The sequence below is a fragment of the Barbatula barbatula genome (genome assembly GCF_947034865.1).
Source record: "Barbatula barbatula genome assembly, chromosome: 6".
Lineage (NCBI taxonomy): Eukaryota > Metazoa > Chordata > Actinopteri > Cypriniformes > Nemacheilidae > Barbatula > Barbatula barbatula.
In genome coordinates this window covers 15,004,496-15,020,794 of record NC_136765.1, presented here as the reverse complement: position 1 = coordinate 15,020,794, position 16,299 = coordinate 15,004,496, and the positions used below count along the sequence as shown (strand labels likewise).

At 38.6% G+C, this 16,299-nt stretch overlaps 3 protein-coding genes across 8 annotated transcripts in view; 1 reads left to right on the top strand and 2 right to left on the bottom strand.

Annotated features, from left to right (window-relative positions):
* Positions 1-1,105: 1,105 nt before the first annotated feature.
* On the bottom strand, positions 1,106-6,368 carry yy1a (YY1 transcription factor a). The gene is made up of 5 exons (XM_079459445.1): positions 4,532-6,368; positions 3,393-3,555; positions 2,908-2,968; positions 2,651-2,809; positions 1,106-2,510 (listed from the first exon to the last, which is right to left on the bottom strand). The coding sequence occupies exons 1-5, from the start codon at positions 5,037-5,039 to the stop codon at positions 2,328-2,330; spliced, it is 1,074 nt and encodes a 357-aa protein (XP_079315571.1). The 5' UTR covers positions 5,040-6,368; the 3' UTR covers positions 1,106-2,327.
* degs2 (delta(4)-desaturase, sphingolipid 2) lies at positions 5,667-12,729 on the top strand. Its single transcript, XM_079459446.1, has 3 exons — positions 5,667-6,523; positions 10,318-11,060; positions 11,579-12,729. Exons 1-3 carry the CDS (start codon positions 6,442-6,444, stop codon positions 11,720-11,722), a joined length of 969 nt encoding a protein of 322 aa, XP_079315572.1. The 5' UTR covers positions 5,667-6,441; the 3' UTR covers positions 11,723-12,729.
* evla (Enah/Vasp-like a) overlaps positions 12,505-16,299 on the bottom strand; it is a 26,664-nt gene continuing 22,869 nt past the window's right edge. For all 6 annotated transcript variants that reach the window (XM_079459441.1, XM_079459444.1, XM_079459440.1 and 3 more), the window contains 8 exons: positions 15,883-16,187; positions 15,313-15,428; positions 14,972-15,008; positions 14,822-14,882; positions 14,178-14,238; positions 13,575-13,635; positions 13,395-13,452; positions 12,505-13,323 (listed from right to left, as the gene is read on the bottom strand). In XM_079459441.1, the coding sequence (XP_079315567.1) occupies positions 13,286-13,323; positions 13,395-13,452; positions 13,575-13,635; positions 14,178-14,238; positions 14,822-14,882; positions 14,972-15,008; positions 15,313-15,428; positions 15,883-16,187 (737 nt within the window). In that variant the 3' untranslated portion in view covers positions 12,505-13,285. The remainder of the gene's footprint in view (positions 13,324-13,394; positions 13,453-13,574; positions 13,636-14,177; positions 14,239-14,821; positions 14,883-14,971; positions 15,009-15,312; positions 15,429-15,882; positions 16,188-16,299) is intronic.

Below are 16,299 nucleotides of genomic sequence, written 5' to 3'. Positions count from 1 at the left end.
AAACCAACTTTTGTGTTCTACACAAGCAGAAAATAGTTCATACTCGGGTGACAAATTTTAGAAAGAATACTGCCTCAAAAATGAAATGTACCCTCAGGCCATCCGGGTGTATGTCTTCCTTTCTTCAACAAATATTCTCTTATCTATACGCGGTCAACTTATCACCTGACCTATTTTGGCTAAATTAAGCCCAATATATTATATTATAATATTACTCAGATTGTGTAATAGGTTATAAATTGATTTGCATTTCAGTCAGTGAAATAAGCAAAACATAACTTATACTTACTGGAGAAACCCTTGTTGGCAAGCACAGAGGTAAGACATTTCTGATAGTTGGTCACCAGGTTTTCAGATGTGTCAGGATACATGAGTCCACTCCTCTGTAAATCTTTAAGGTTTCTTGGCTCTCGCTCAGCAAATTGGAGTTTTAGCCTCTATCACAGATTTTCAGTAGGATTAGAGACTGACTAGAACATTTAATGTGCTTCTCCTTAAGCCACATCCACGACCCATCTTCAGTGATCTAGTTAAGGGTAGGAGGTTCTTATCCAAGATTTAACAGTACATGGGCCCGTCCTTCAGTCCCTCAATGCGGTCAAGTCATCCTGTACCCTTAGCAGAGAAAATGCCCTAAAGCATAATGTTCCAACACTGTGTTTCTCTGTAGGGATGGTGTTCTTGGGGTCATAAAACAGAATTTCTCTCCCTCCAAAAACAGGAGTCAATTTTCTTCCTGTTTGGCCACAGCACTTTCTCCAAAGCCTTTTCTGAATCATTATTCATTGACAAACTTCATACAAGCCAGGTGGGCCTTCTTTGAGCAGGAGGACCTTGCGGGTGCTTCAGGATTTCAATCTATTGTGTCAGAGCGTGTACCAATGGTTTGCTTGCTTACTGTGGTCCCAACTGTCTTCAACTGATTAACAAGCTTCTTCAGTGTAGTTCTGGGCTGATCTTTAACCTTTCTCATTATCATCTTTACCCCATTGGGGAAATCTTGCATGGAGCACTAGACCAAGGGCAATTGGTAGTTATTTTGCATTTTCTCCTGATTTTTTTGACATTCTGTCTCCATCAGTTAAAATAAACCTACTATAAAAATGATAGACCTTTCATTTCTTTAAGCAGGCAAATTTACAAAATCAGCAGGGGATCAAATAATTTCTGGCTGTACAAGTATATAAGCAATCTGACAAACTAATACATAAGCAGTTTGATTAGGGCACAGACCTATGCACATGGTACTGTAAGTTTGGATGTTCTATATTCAAGGTGTCAGGTTTATGTTGATCTGAAATTCATATTCCAGGATATTTCAGTCACTACATGAGTTCTGTTTTCATTTTGACATTAAAAAAATGCCACATTAAATAGCTGATTCAATTATGTAAAATCAATGCAGTGATTAAATAGGCATTGCATAGTAATCATACGATAAAGATATACATTTACATCCAATTTTAGTTTAATCGCTGTTACATTTGTCTTTTCCAGCCAACATGACTTGGTACAACATCGTGTTTAACAGAATTTGAAAAGTCAAATAAAAACCACACATTATGATAAAATGTCAGGCTCTTTGTAACAGTACAGGGGAGTTTAGCTTTATTCCATGTCATTAAATAAATTAAAGGAATTATAAGGGAAAGCACTTTCTTTTCACATACTGAGAACATTGTTATTGTAATACAAAAGAAGGCATGTGTATAGTAGTACTTCCTGAAGCTGGATAAAACAGTTTTAATTGGTTAAACACATTCTAATCAACATCTCTATTATCTACATGATTTCAAAACATTTGTACAGAACAGGTATACAAAATGAGATACCCGCAGGATACCTCTCGAAAAGAAAAGCTCTATTTACACTGAAAAAAGTTGAACCATTTCATTCTCCTTGAAGAAAGCATTCACAGGTTTTAAGTCTCAGGGACAACACACGCACACATTGTGACACCTCTATGCTCTAAAAAGTGTACAATATGCACACTTTGAAGACATCTAAAAAGCAGTCTTTGTCTTTGCAAACTGGTAGAAATAGACACACAGATTCTTTGGGCTCAGGAGATTGAGCATCTTGTATGCGACTGAGGGTCCCAAATCAACAATCACATCTTCAAAAGAAGAAACTTTCATAGCTGGGAGCTTCGGCAAATATTTCATGTCGTGTTGGGATAGTTTGGTGTCAGGTCCTCACTCACATTTTAATTCCCATCAAAATGTGCACTGAGAATCTCTTAGAAAAAATGCTTTTAGAAACGACATACAAAGTGGGGTTTGGAGCTCGGGAAGCTGCTGTCAGATCGGGTCCTTAGCAAACTGTACTCACTGATTGTTTTTAGCTTTTGCGTGTGTCAAAATATGGGACTTCAGGTTGGTGGACTGGGCAAACTTCTTGTTACAGCCGTCAAATGGGCAAACGTAGGGCCTGTCTCCAGTGTGAATCCGCACGTGAGTACGCAAGTTAAAGTCCAATGAGAAGCGTTTACCGCAGCCTTCAAATGTACACTGTAAAAGAAAAGGTGTTTCAGCAAGAACGCATCAAAAAACAATCAGACACACTGTATTCATTCATATTTCTCTATACAATTTGTCCTATTTTAGGCAATCTAACCAAATGCATACATTTTATGGAAAATTAGTCTCACCTGGAAAGGCTTTTCACCAGTGTGAACCAACTGATGTCGTTTAAGCTTGGAACTTTCCACAAACGCTTTTCCGCATTCAGCGCAGACATGTACCCGTGGCCCGTGAGTGTGCAGGTGCTTCCTCATTGCAGAGTTGTCTCTGAACATTTTCGAGCAACCCTATGACACAAAGGATGTTGAAGAACGGAAATGCACTCCAGTTAACAAACATTTCCCATTCTAACAAGGGTCATACAAGGGTCACATTTTCTACTCACTTTGTGGGGGCATGCTATCGTTCTTGGAGAATCATCCTCCTTTATCTTCCTTGGCTTCATTCTGCATTATAAAAAGCATTTATGTAAAAATTATTGCATGCCATCAGCCATATTCTCGCTTTCAGGCAGAAATCCTTTGCAAGAAATAAAAAACACTTTATTTTTTTTTAAATTAAACACTGTATTGTTAAACTGACAAGCTCTTTTAACACTTTTTTACATTAGTTGTGTATTTGCAAACCCCACAAGCATACATGAAGGGTAATCAATATCAACGAATTAAAACGAAGATATCTCCAAAGTTTCTGCCCAACGGTGTCGATAAACACTTTGTGAACCTGTAACAATTTATATACTATGCATTTAGCGCATTTGATTTACACAGGGTATATACATTTTCCCTGTGCTTATGTGCCTACCACATAACTCTTAAAAGCTAAAATACACAACAACTGCAGTTTAACGCAATTGGCTATATAACCCACCTTGCAAATTCTGCCAGCTGTTTGGGGTCTGATAGGTCAATGCCAGGTATGCCACCAGGGGGCAGTTTCTTTCCCGTCATGTATTCCGAGTAGTCCGGAGGAGAGTTTTCTCCAATAATCTGCTCCTCCACCACATTCTCATCATCAACATCCTTCTTATCATCTGTGCGATACACAACATCAGACGCTTAGCAATAGCATGAAAACGTAAACCCCATAAGCATTTATTTAAGTTATTCATTCATTCAAGGTAAACAACATCAAGGACAGCAAACAAAAACTAAATCGACTGAGAATAGTCCATACAAAGCACATGATGTTTCTTCACACACCCAGTCTGTTAACGCTACATCAGCTGAAAGCAAGAAAATTACTGAGTAATCATTTTTACATCATTTGTATGATGAGAATATAAGTGAAATATTTTCCCCATGTAACGTAAAACGCAACGTGCATGCGCTTGTCGCAGAGTTATTAAAACCCGAAGTATCGCTAAACCTGTTAAATCCAGTGCGTTGATTTACAAAAATTAAATACCTTAAATTATTTTATAAAGCCTATTCTAAAACTGTCATACATATTTTGGACTACAATTACACGTTATACGCGTTGCCAGATTCCTAACTGAAACCAAACAGAAAATCATCTCCAAACATGACATGCTTCTAGTCTCCTCAGTTATAACATTTAAATACGCGGTAACATTTGTTTATTGAGACTAGGACACGTTGAACGGCTGCTAGTTTGCGGGCAAGCAGATCGTGTGACTCGACGGCAGTCCCTCCCCTTCTTCAAAGGGAGCTGCGCCATTGCGGCCTTCAGTAGCGAAGCGCACTCACAGCGCCTCTTTCCGCCATCTTTACCCGCTCAGACACGCGCCATCTTTCGGGGCCGCCGCCATAATGGTCTGGAGGAATATGGCGGCGCCCATCCACACTTAAAACATGGCTTCCATCAAAACAAAAACATTTAGACCGGGGCCACCACCATAACTGACTTTAAGTCGGGAAAATCGCTCCTTGCACCAGGCGATCCGGCAACTTTATACGTGATCGAGGACAAGAGGCCCACACGAGGCCCTGTTAGTGTACGCGAGAACAAAGCACTTGATCTGAATCTCTCGCACTGTCAAAACTTACCCGATGCCCACATAGTGACGGAAAACTCCCCCTCCAGTGTTTTTATCTGCACTTGCTTCTGTTCCCATTTGCGTCCGCTCGCTTCTGCTGAGTTTAGGAAGCTCTTTTTGATCACTCTTTTCCCGCCGCCTCCACCTTTCTTAGCCCTACCAGACGGGTTCTTGCCAGACACGGTAACTAAAGTCTGTTCGATATATTCCTCTTCTGCCACCGGGACGGGGACAGGGATGAGAATTTGATCCTCGTAACTATCATCTGCGTGGAGATCTGAATCATCACAGCCCACGACCTCTTCTCGAGTTTGCACCAAAATAACCTCCTGATGGTTGACATGATTAGGATCGTCTGTAACGAGAGGCTGCAGCGCGATCATCGGCTGGTGCTCATCGTCGTCTTCGCCAACCACCGTGGTCTCGATGGTCTCAACTTCGATTTCGTGCAATTCCACTATTTCCGCCGGCATTTCAGAGCCGTCGGCTTCGATATACAGTGTCTCACCCGACGCCATACTTGGCTTTCTTGCTCTCAAAACTATATTAATGCAACCCCTGTGTCAAGTCTACGACCCACTCTCCCCCGCCTTCTCTACTAACAAACAGGCAAAACTCCGTCCCACATTGACTGACTCCCGTTCGCGGACTGCCTGAGAACCAGGCATACGAAATCTCGCGAGATCTGGTTCTTCGTTTGACCTCATTCTGACCAGATGACAATTTTGTAAGATTTTCCATGAAATGTTTGTGGTTAAATGTTGACTCGGCTAAAAACACAGTCATCTAACATTTCTTTGTTATTGCCGATTGCATTATGGTATGTTTAGTGGTTCTTTTATATGGCACGTCAGTCTTGTTCGGCTGTTTTTAGACGTGGTTTATTGTAGTTATGTTAGTGTTGAATGTGGAGGTGTTAATGATGCACCTGTAAATAAAATAAACCCATCGTTAATATTTTCTTCCTGTCTCGTAATTGTGTGACACCAAATATATCGGATTATAAATAAACATTGAGCGACTGTAGTGTTTGAGTCTGCTAGAAAGACTCTACATGTTGGCGAAATCCTTGTTTACGGTTTACTAATCACTTTTATTTTATAAATCTGTATCGGTTATTAAATAGCGTCACCTTGTGGTTAAATGAAGTAAATGTCGCGACTAGAATGACAGGGATACTCATAGATTCTGTAATGAATTACTCACCCATAGTTGTTACAAACATCATGTACACATTCCTTTGTTCGAACATTTTAAGTGTTATGAAAAGGTGCCGCAGAACTGTTTGTTTTCTTACATTCCTCAAAATATCTCGAATTTTTGTTCGACCGAACAAAGAAATGTATAGGCCTACATGTTTGGAACAACTAGAGTGTGAGTAATTCATGACAATATTTCCATTTTAGGGGATTGTCCCTTTAGGGGATACTAACATCATTTTTTTGGAATATTACTTCTTGTTATCTGGATTTACAGCTCGTATCGGCAAATGTATTTAAACTCGAGTATGTGTAAGAAAAGCACTTAACGTAAATATAATCTTTTGTGTTTTTGTCGATACTTACGATTTTGTAATAGCTTGTTAACAGAGAGTCTGTTCTCTTCATTAAATATTACCACTCGTATCATTTAAAACACATTGCAAAACACAGACGACAGTTTTCCCCCATCTGTGGCACGCAACGTTTTAATAGGAAGAAGCAGATTGCATGGTATGTTAACTAAGGCTTATTGAGGCAACTCTGACAAACTATAGTTAGTTGGGTTTCGGTTGAAGTTGGTTACTTTTGCCATACATTCGCTCACCGGTCCGGCACACCTTTAGCTTCTCTTATCTAAGAGGGCGTGTCCAAAACGAGTCTGGTAAGGCACTAAAGACAGACTCACCAGAGATCATTACACCAGCAGCACAGGTGTAAAATGGGAAAATCAGGTGGACGCTGGGACTTTGAATGGGTCTACAGTGAGCAGCCGCACACATGGAGAAGAAAAGAAATTTTAGGTAAGATTGAATAAAATCACAGTAAGACCTGTACGACGGCAGAATATGACAAGGGATTTGCGCTAAAACTTTGCGTTTGAAATGAAATGGTTTAGCAAGGCGGCGGTAAAAAAGTGATGATCCATTAACTTACATCATCTTTTGGGAATATTACTTCTTGTTATCTGGATTTACAGCTTGTGTCGGCAAATGTATTAAAACTCAAGTGTGTGTAAAATAAGCTCTTAACGTTAATATAATCTTTTGTGTTTTTGTCGATGTCACATTAAAGTTGAATACGTACGATGTGACAGTACACTGTACACTGTCAATGGTTATATAGCAATACATACAATATAGAAGACGTTTAAATGTCAGATCTTACAGGACTAGAATTAAAATGTGTAAAGTACCAAAATCCGAGCAACATGCCCGTTTCTCCCGCAAGGGTGCGCGAGTGCGGACGCATATTAGTTGTATTTGTTATTTAAGTGGGATATTCACCCCTCTCACTTCTACATGTTATTGAGAATTAAAACACGTTTTCCATATTCTAAGTATGCACATCCATCACACAATGGCTCGAGTGGATTATTATTTTGTGTAAACAAATGCCAGTCTTTTCAGTTTGAACAATTGCATTTTGAACAATTGCATTGGGGCTTGCTTAGTTACAAGTTCTAGTAATACGACACATTCTTGTCTTATGACTTTATACCATGTCACATAAGTTCAGTTTCCCACGAACACACTTTCAAGAGCATCTTGAAGATTTCACAAACTTTATCACTTAAAGTGATACTCCACCCAAAGATGACAATTTTATCATGAATTACTCACCCTCTAGTTGTTGTGTATCAATGTATACATTTCTTTGCTCGGTTGAACACAAAGAGATATATTTGGGAATTATATTAGCAATCAACAATTCTGAAGCACCATTGACTGCCTTAGTAGAAAACCTTTAAAGGGTAGTCAAAAGTGCCCCAGAATTGTTTATGTTCCTACATTCCTCAAAATATCTTCTTTGGTGTTCAACAGAACCAAAAAAAAATGGTTGTTTTTGTATTATATGTGCCTGTGACAATAACGCAAGGACTTTATATATGTCACTCGTTTGACCAGTATGTAAAATGTAAACTAAACATGAACAACTAGAGGGTGAGTAATTCATGACAGAATTTATTTTTTGGGTGCAGTATACCTTTAACTGCACAACAAATTACATCTGAAGAGTTTGATTCCATAATGAGAACTCAGTTTTAAAAATTTTGATTTTCATGTTTAAAAAAATTTATGTTATCTTATTTTTATTGTGTTAGTTAGCTGTATTCTTTTTTTATATTATGGCTTTAATCAAAACAAACCAACTGCAGTTTGATTGATTTTAATTGGAATGCACTATAAAAAAAATATTTCTTTAAAAACTGACAAGCTCTCATTTTAGAACCAAACTCTTCATACGAACTCAAGAATTGACCTTTTTTGACAGACCACATTAAACTATACCAGCCTTGCAGTTAGTTTCTGCTTTTAATATTTCTTCAGGGTGTGTCATTCATTCCTCTGTGTAATATGTTCATCTTTATCGTTTTGTGGTTCAAAAACCCTCTTATGAAATAGTAAACGAGCTTCTGTTATAACCTCAAGCTCTTAAAATATTAATAATTTTTTATTTTATAATCTTCAGACAAGGATTAATTGCTTTTAGTATATATAATAATGTAGAATAAAATATTTATTCAAATTTATAAGAGATTTGTTGCAACCAGTTGCGGATTTTGTATTCATGTTTGTTGAAGTAGCGACAAAAAAAGTAGTGGCAAAGCATCACCTCAGTTTGTTTAAGTGCAGTTGAGGTAGTTTAATTTACAGGCTTTATAGCACTTAGTTACTCATTACACAGACGAACTTGGACAATGTCCAGAAACGCTGTGTCATAGCTCTACATAATCAATATTCCTTACCCTCAGAATCTTTAGGTGGAAACTAAAACAAACACCTTCTTGTTTCCATGACACAATGACGCCTATTACAGGTGTGATTTTGTTCTGGAGATCACGGCAACAGACTTGGGGGGGGGGGGTTTAATTAATAATCTTATGTGTACATCACTGCACGTAAAGTCCTAACGTTATTGTACCAGGCACAGCTGTGCTTGTTATGTGATACTCACTCGTTTGACCAGTATGTAAAATGTAAAGATCAAACAAAACTCACACAATTTAAAACGTGTAACATTTCCGTGTTAAATGTAGACAGAGCTTGGCCATGTATCACATTAGCATTAGATGAAAAACAAATTTACAAATATTTTAAGAAGCAACCATTTGTGAAGCCAAAACACCGGCAGTACGTACAATTTGCATCCGGACATTATGCAAACTGCATGAAAAGGTGTTATGTCAAACTTGTGCGTGTCACAGGTACAGAAATAAACAGACTGTACACACTATAGGAATTGCCTTTGGATAGAGTGGATAAGTGGATAGACTTATTAAATGATATATAAAATGTACGTTTCACTATTTGAAGGAACAACTACAAAAATAGTTAGCCACGTGGAAAAATAGGTACGCCTAATGTAGGTACATTTATAAACGTTCCGTTCTGTGGGCCAAATGTAACTTCCGGTAGTCGTCGGCAAATAATCCATAACTGTTGAGTAAGGTTATTATACAATAAAATATGAATATAATTTAATATTCATATTAATGAAATGAAAAATAAATGTATAAATTATTAGCCGCTAGCCAGACTGATAAAGAGACACAGACTAGAAGTTAACATCAGGCCAGGCCCGTGCATCCGATGAAACCGTCTACCCGTCCCATTAAATTCAGCTCAGACCACTTGGTGCAAAAATAAATGTCAAAGAAACAGGGAGTAATGTGCTCTGGACAAGGATAGCCATACTTTCTCTATAGAAGAAAATGTTATCATCTAGGGTAATTATATTTCAGTTAATTTAAATACAGTTATTACATTTCCTTGTGGTTTTCATTCAAGTATAAGGCTTAAGATAACAAAAGCTAACCGTTTCATAGAGGATTAAATACAAGCCGAAATACATCAAGTAAGCCAACAGGTTTTGATCTGAAGTACTGATTTTTCCACATGACTGAAATGATGCGAGTGAAAGTGGCATCCACGAATCAAAGCTTTCCTGCCGACTCACTTCTTAGATGTTCGCCTGAATGACGTCTACACACATAAAAATCTGCAGAGCAAACACATCTACTAATTAAAAAACACATTATCGAAGGCCGGGGGAGTCTATCCCTGGTGGGGGCAATTAGTATTTGTTTGGCTTCCTATACAACATCTTAACTTAACCTGTTAGGTCACCAGTAAAAATGTAAGAGAAATAGGGACTTTTAAGTTTAAGTACCATCATACTTTATTCCTTCCGATAACATATTTTAAATCACTTAGAAAGTGTGAATACAAGTATGATTAATTCCACTTTTAGGGACGCCAGCATCATTACGTAGAGTGTCGCTCAGTTTTTAATTGGGATGTTAAGCCTTAAAGTGCAGTCTGTTGCTTAGAGAGTACATCGAGCAAATCCTTGAACAATACTATCATAAGCTTCTATGATAATTCCTTGAACAAAAGTACGGACAGCACTTTAAGACTCACGACTTTCAACAATAGAAATGCATATAAAAAGATATTTTAACGGACCCCTTTATTACTGCCAATGATTTGGAACTAATTATAGCAAAATAACCTATCCTTAATACATGCTGTATTCCTTAGTCCACTATTAAATAAAATATTTATGTGTTCTCCGGATTTTTCTTTCTCTTAAGCAAAGTATCCAGAAATCAAGTCTTTGATGGGTCACGACCCCCAGCTGAAATGGGTCGTGTCAGGAATGGTATTCACCCAGCTCCTGGCGTGTTACATGGTCCATGACCTATCCTGGAAGTGGCTGCTGTTTTGGGCTTACGCGTTCGGTGGCTGCATCAATCACTCTCTGACTCTAGCCATCCATGACATTTCGCACAACGTGGCTTTTGGTAACAAACAGGCACGCTGGAACCGCTGGTTTGCCATGTTTGCCAATCTGCCCATTGGCCTGCCTTACTCCGCTGCCTTTAAGAAGTACCACATCGATCACCACCGCTATCTCGGAGGAGATGGCCTGGACGTCGACATTGCCACCGACATCGAGGGCTGGTTCTTCTGCACCCCAGTAAGGAAGGTGGTGTGGCTCTTTCTTCAACCTCTGTTTTACGCACTCCGCCCCTTGATCGTGAACCCCAAACCTGTGACCAAGCTGGAGATGATGAATGCGCTCGTGCAGTTTGTGGTGGACATTATCATTTACTATTTCTGGGGTCTGAAGCCTATCGTGTATCTCATCGCGGGTTCTATACTGGGCATGGGCCTACACCCCATCTCTGGACACTTCATTGCCGAGCACTACATGTTCTTCAAAGGTCACGAAACCTACTCTTACTACGGCCCTCTCAACTACATCACCTTCAATGTGGGATACCATATGGAGCACCACGACTTCCCCAGCATTCCTGGCAGCAAATTACCTGAGGTAAGATGTTATTTCCCTGCTGAGATGTTGCTTTTGGATTTGAGTTCGCCGGAGTTTCCATGAGGCATTTAACCTGCTAGACTCCATTGATCGACTGGTAAAAAGCACGCACAGAAAACCCAAAAGGGATGCCAATTGTTTAAAGTTGGACATCGTCACTGTGTTTAAATATTTTATTAAAGATGCATTAAAAATGTTGGGAGTGTAAACTGAAGCTGAACTTTGAGAAGAACTTAGGAAGGCATGGCAAAAAATGAATGGCATTAAAGGCATGGCCCAGGACAATGTCTTATAGATCTCCACACCTTCAGTGGAAATGAGGCCCTAGGCATGTCAGCAAACTGAGTTAAGCGTTACATGATGTCTGTTAATATTTGAACAGTTAATTATGATATCATTACGGATGACAAACTGCCCACTGTCTCACCCAGTTTTACTTGGGTGATTTGAACAATATAATACATGTACTAACAGTTTCAAATGATGCAGTATTCTTATTGTCCTTTCTCATTTCACAGGTCAAGAGAATCGCAGCAGAGTTTTACGACTCGCTGCCTCAACACACTTCCTGGATACGAGTGCTTTGGGACTTTGTGTTTGATGATAGTATCGGGCCCTACGCCAGAATCAAGAGACAATACAAACTTGGCAAAAAGGAATAAAACTGGTAGATTACCGATGTAAACGAACATGACACGAAGTATTTGTACGAAGTGCTAGACTAAAACAGAAACCTGCAATTGATACATAATTGGCACTTGCAGACCTTTAGTGGTTGCTTGAGAACAAAACCATCACATGGTGACCTGTAACAGCTAGATGCAAACACTATTTTACAAAAAAACATTTCGTTATACAAAATTATGCTCTGATGATAAGTGATTTATTGACACTAGATCATTTACGTATATATATCCTGGAATTGTGTTACACAGTTCATGGTAAACTGTTGCTTGTATGAAAGCTCTTCTCAAAGATATTTCCATTATTTCAGCTCCGATAAAAACATGACCTGATACTTTGATACACATGGTTAACACGTTCAATGAAATGACAAGTGCACATGACCTCAATACTTTTGTTTGTGTGTGATCTTGTCTTAAACCTCTCTTGAGTCCAGTAACATTTTGGTGTATACTAAACATCTAATGACTGAGAACCTTAAGCTGTTGAAATCTTTGTTAAAGCTGACTTGCAATATGTTTTTGTTAGCAATGTGTTTTTGAGAACTAATTATTTAATAATTGCATAATTGTTAATAGTTGCATAATTAAAAAGAATTGTTGTTTCATATTCGGTCGTTTGCACTGACAACTCTTCTAAGCACCTCCTGTGAGATGTTTAAGAATCTGTATATTAATAAATGTTATTCTTTCGCAGTGGCGCAAGAGAACAAATGCTTGCATGATGAATTTGAATGGACACACACTCAAGAGACCTTTTTAGGGACTTGTAGGGGAAAATGTGACGGTATTTCTTTTTAATTCCATCATCAGTTTCACACGCATATGACAGATTCAATGTTTACAGTTTAATCCATTACTGAGTTAATCATGTCAACATCTGTCGGCTTTTAAAATCAGGATACATTGTAGGATTTACCAAATACTTCAACTTTTTGTGTCGTCTCCATCTCATTTTGCATTAAATTAAGTTAAAATGTCCACTGAATTTCTGCATTGGCCACAAAACAAATCAGAAACTGGTTTAATTGTGCAGTAGTTTGCTGAAAGTTTAGCACAAATGCGTGCCATCCATACTTGTTAAAACCAAAGAATAAGAACAGTAATATAAAATATAAAAGGCTGACAATAACTGTCGTGCAACTTTGTATCTCTCTCATTTAATATAATACAATTCTTACCATAATAACAATGACCAAGAAAACAATAAAACAGTATAAACTTATAAAACAAAAATATATCCAAGTTGTTGACTAAGACTTGAAAGAGCGAGAGCAGCAAGCTGCACAGTGGACCGTCTCGTAACGTTCATACCGAAGAAAATAGAAAATTCAGTGTGAAGGTCTGCTCGTTCACTCACTCGAACCCCTTACGCTTCTTTTTCCCCTTCCTCAGTAATGCCTCGTTTCTGCACAGCATTTCTGCAACCGAACGGCAACTTTTCTGTTGCAGACATGATGCGAGAAATCTTCATGTGCGCTTTTCTGTACTTCCTCGAACCTTCAGTCGTCGTCGGCCGTCGCAATTGACATTTCAGAAGACTTATGTGGAACCGATTCTTAGCAGTTCCCTTCTAATGGCTAGGACGAAAGAGACAAAAATAAACCAAAAATATCGACATTTTATTGAACTTATCCTCTTCTGAACGTACCATCAATTATTTCTTCTTTTACTTTCTGGAGTTCTCGAACAACCTCCTCCAAGATTTCCTTTACAATGAAAAAGAGTTTATGATTGTGAGTAAACCGGTTCGCCTCATTTCTTTCTTTTGTTCAACACAATACACAAATAACCGTAATAATAAGACATCTGAAAGATATTCTGAACATACCTGTTTCATTCTGTCAAAGTCAAATGACTCTCCGTCACTGGTGCTTCCAGCTGGTTTCGCCCTGTACAGTCACAAACATTTGACATGCAATAAATCAAGTCAAAATAATGAGAAATCTTAACGTTTCTAGCTATTTCTATATATTTTTTACATTAACATGGTTTTCTGATGTTATCTCTATTTGCAAAGAAAGTTGGGCTTTGAGGCCATTTGGTGTATTTACACAAACACTCAATGTGAGTTTACACAAAACATACAGCCTACATTTTTAAGTTGTCAAAGAGCAAGAAAAACCTGCTTTGTTTTAATTCAGGTCACTGCGTGCTTATGTTGCCATTGGCTTTACTTCCTTATCGTCACCAACGGTATTGACAACAGAGCAATTTACTCGCACCCGCAAACCATAGAACTCGATACAATCAGCTATTTCAAACACTACTCTGATGCAATCCATCATGGAATGCCTCACCCGACACCAAACTTCAGTTTTCAAAAGACCCAAGAATGGTAAAATAACAAGACACATTAAACATTAGAGTCGGGAGACAAGGAACTGAATAAACAGCGAATGTTTACCGCGCTGTAAACCTCTCGAAAATGTACCTTGCCAAAGCTGAGGACTTCTCTGAAGAGTTTGCTCGCTCCCAGGGCTTCTTCACAGGATCTGAGAGGAACGTTTCATTCAGTAAATTCTTAGGATTTTTTGGCTCATTAAACTCAAATATGTGTGCTTTTAAAAGATATAAATTGTGGGTTATGGAATGAACAAAAATGTGTAGCTGGTACCACTGCAAAAAAGACTAGAGATAAAGCTTTGAAGACTGCATTGAAGGAACAATCTGTCATCATTTACTCACCCTCCAATTGTTCCAAATCTGAATACTGAATACCATAGTTGGAATAATAGCTTTATGAATAACTTTGTTCTGTTGAACACAAAAGAAGATATTTTGAAGAATGTAGGAAAGCAAGCAGTTCTTGGGCACTTTTGACCACCACTGTAATTTTTCCTACTATGGAAGTCAATAGTCGCGAAGAACATTTTGGTTATAGGCATTCTAACAAATATCTTTCTCTGTATTCATCAGAACAAAGGAATTGTATACAGATTTGAAACAACTCGAAGTAAATGATGACAGAATTTGTATTTTTGGGTAAACTGTCCCTTTAAGTGGTATATTACTAGTAACAGTCTTTTAGTGTTAAACATGGTAACCTGAAATCATAGTAAACAAACAAACAAACACCTGCTGAATTTTGTGGGCCTGAACCACGTGAGGCAGATGAAGGGGAACCACTGGATTCTTCCTGCAAGAAATACAAGTTGAACCACTGTTAGTTGAACGTTGCTTAGAATAACACGTTGAAAATGCACAGTCATGTGTGTTTAGACATACGTTTTGACTCTCTTCTGGTTTCTCTGAGGCCTTCCTCCTATGAAAAGACACCATGTTTATTCAATCAAAGTTTGCATAACCACAATTATTTGGAGTAAATAAAGAGATCATTTGCCAAAACAAATATTTTCTGAGATCATGTTTTTATTGTGTTGTCATATTTATATTGTGTTAGTTTTATTTTTTGTTATTATTACTTACGTAAAATAATTATTTCTAATATTTTACTATTGTATTTTTTGATTACAGTTGGAATGCACATAAAAAGCATACGTTTTCTGTTTTTGAAAATTAACTCTTCAAATGCAAAAAAACGAAACTGAAAAGGAATTTGGTCTGACCTCCGTGCTAAAATGGCATTCATCTCCTGCATGAGACCCTCACCCCCGCCTCCACTGCCTCCACTGCCCCCACTGGAGCGGTTGGCAGCATCATTTTTGCTGCTGCTCTCCTCAGGCTGGGGAAGATAAAACATACAACAAAAAAGTGATGTTGGTTTCATTCAAACACATTCATTTTAGATTTTATCATTGTCAGTAGTTTTTGATTGCCTTAATGAACAATCATGAAATGAAAACCATTTAAACAAAATCATTCAATAAAAGAAACATAAGTTGTGGTCACACTTTAGAATATGGACCAATTCTCATTAACTAAGACTTTTGCCTCAATAAACCCCTAAGTACTGCTTATAAGGTAGTTTTTAGGTTTATGTATAAGGAAGGATTAAGGGATGTGGTATAAGGCAATGCAGAATAAGGCATTAATATGTGCTCTATGCATACTGATATACAACCAATATGCATGTTAATAAGCAAGTAGTTAATGGTGAATTTGTGTACCTCAATATAAAGTCTAACCGAAGTTGTTTATCAATTGTTGAAACACTATACCTATGACACGACACTCACCCGCTGCACTCTGCGCAGCTTGGCTCCAGCGAGAGCTGCAGCCAGTCCTGATGGAGCAGGACCTCCACCAGCCGGCAGTGGAGGTGGGGCAGGGGGCACTGTGGCAGGTGGCGGAGGGCCGGGTAGTGGTGGCCCAGGTGGTGGAGGCCCAGGAGGTGGAGGCCCAGGAGGTGGAGGGCCAGGAGGTGGAGGGCCAGGAGGTGGAGGAGGGGCTGGTGGACCTGCCATGGATGCTGAGGTAGGGGGGTGAATGGGAGGGGTGGATGATAGCATTGAAGGATGGCCTGGTGGAAGAGGAGGACCGCCTGAAAGAAAGAAGAGATGCTGCCTCATCATGTAACCTTTGCTGTTGGGCCAAAACGCAAATGTTTTGAACACAAACACTGTAACGGTAAACACTTGTGCTGACTTAAAAGT

What these genes read in the sequence shown, in the direction of transcription:
- degs2 (XM_079459446.1), top strand. Translation starts at nt 6,442, where the DNA reads ATGGGAAAATCAGGTGGACGCTGGGACTTTGAATGGGTCTACAGTGAG. An exon ending in GAGAAGAAAAGAAATTTTAG is followed by an intron (nt 6,524 to 10,317) that starts GTAAGATTGAAT and finishes CTTTCTCTTAAG; the next exon opens with CAAAGTATCCAGAAATCAAG. An exon ending in CTGGCAGCAAATTACCTGAG is followed by an intron (nt 11,061 to 11,578) that starts GTAAGATGTTAT and finishes CTCATTTCACAG; the next exon opens with GTCAAGAGAATCGCAGCAGA.
- yy1a (XM_079459445.1), bottom strand. Translation starts at nt 5,039, where the DNA reads ATGGCGTCGGGTGAGACACTGTATATCGAAGCCGACGGCTCTGAAATG. An exon ending in CAGCTGGCAGAATTTGCAAG is followed by an intron (nt 2,969 to 3,392) that starts GTGGGTTATATA and finishes TTTATAATGCAG; the next exon opens with AATGAAGCCAAGGAAGATAA. An exon ending in CGATAGCATGCCCCCACAAA is followed by an intron (nt 2,810 to 2,907) that starts GTGAGTAGAAAA and finishes TTTGTGTCATAG; the next exon opens with GGTTGCTCGAAAATGTTCAG.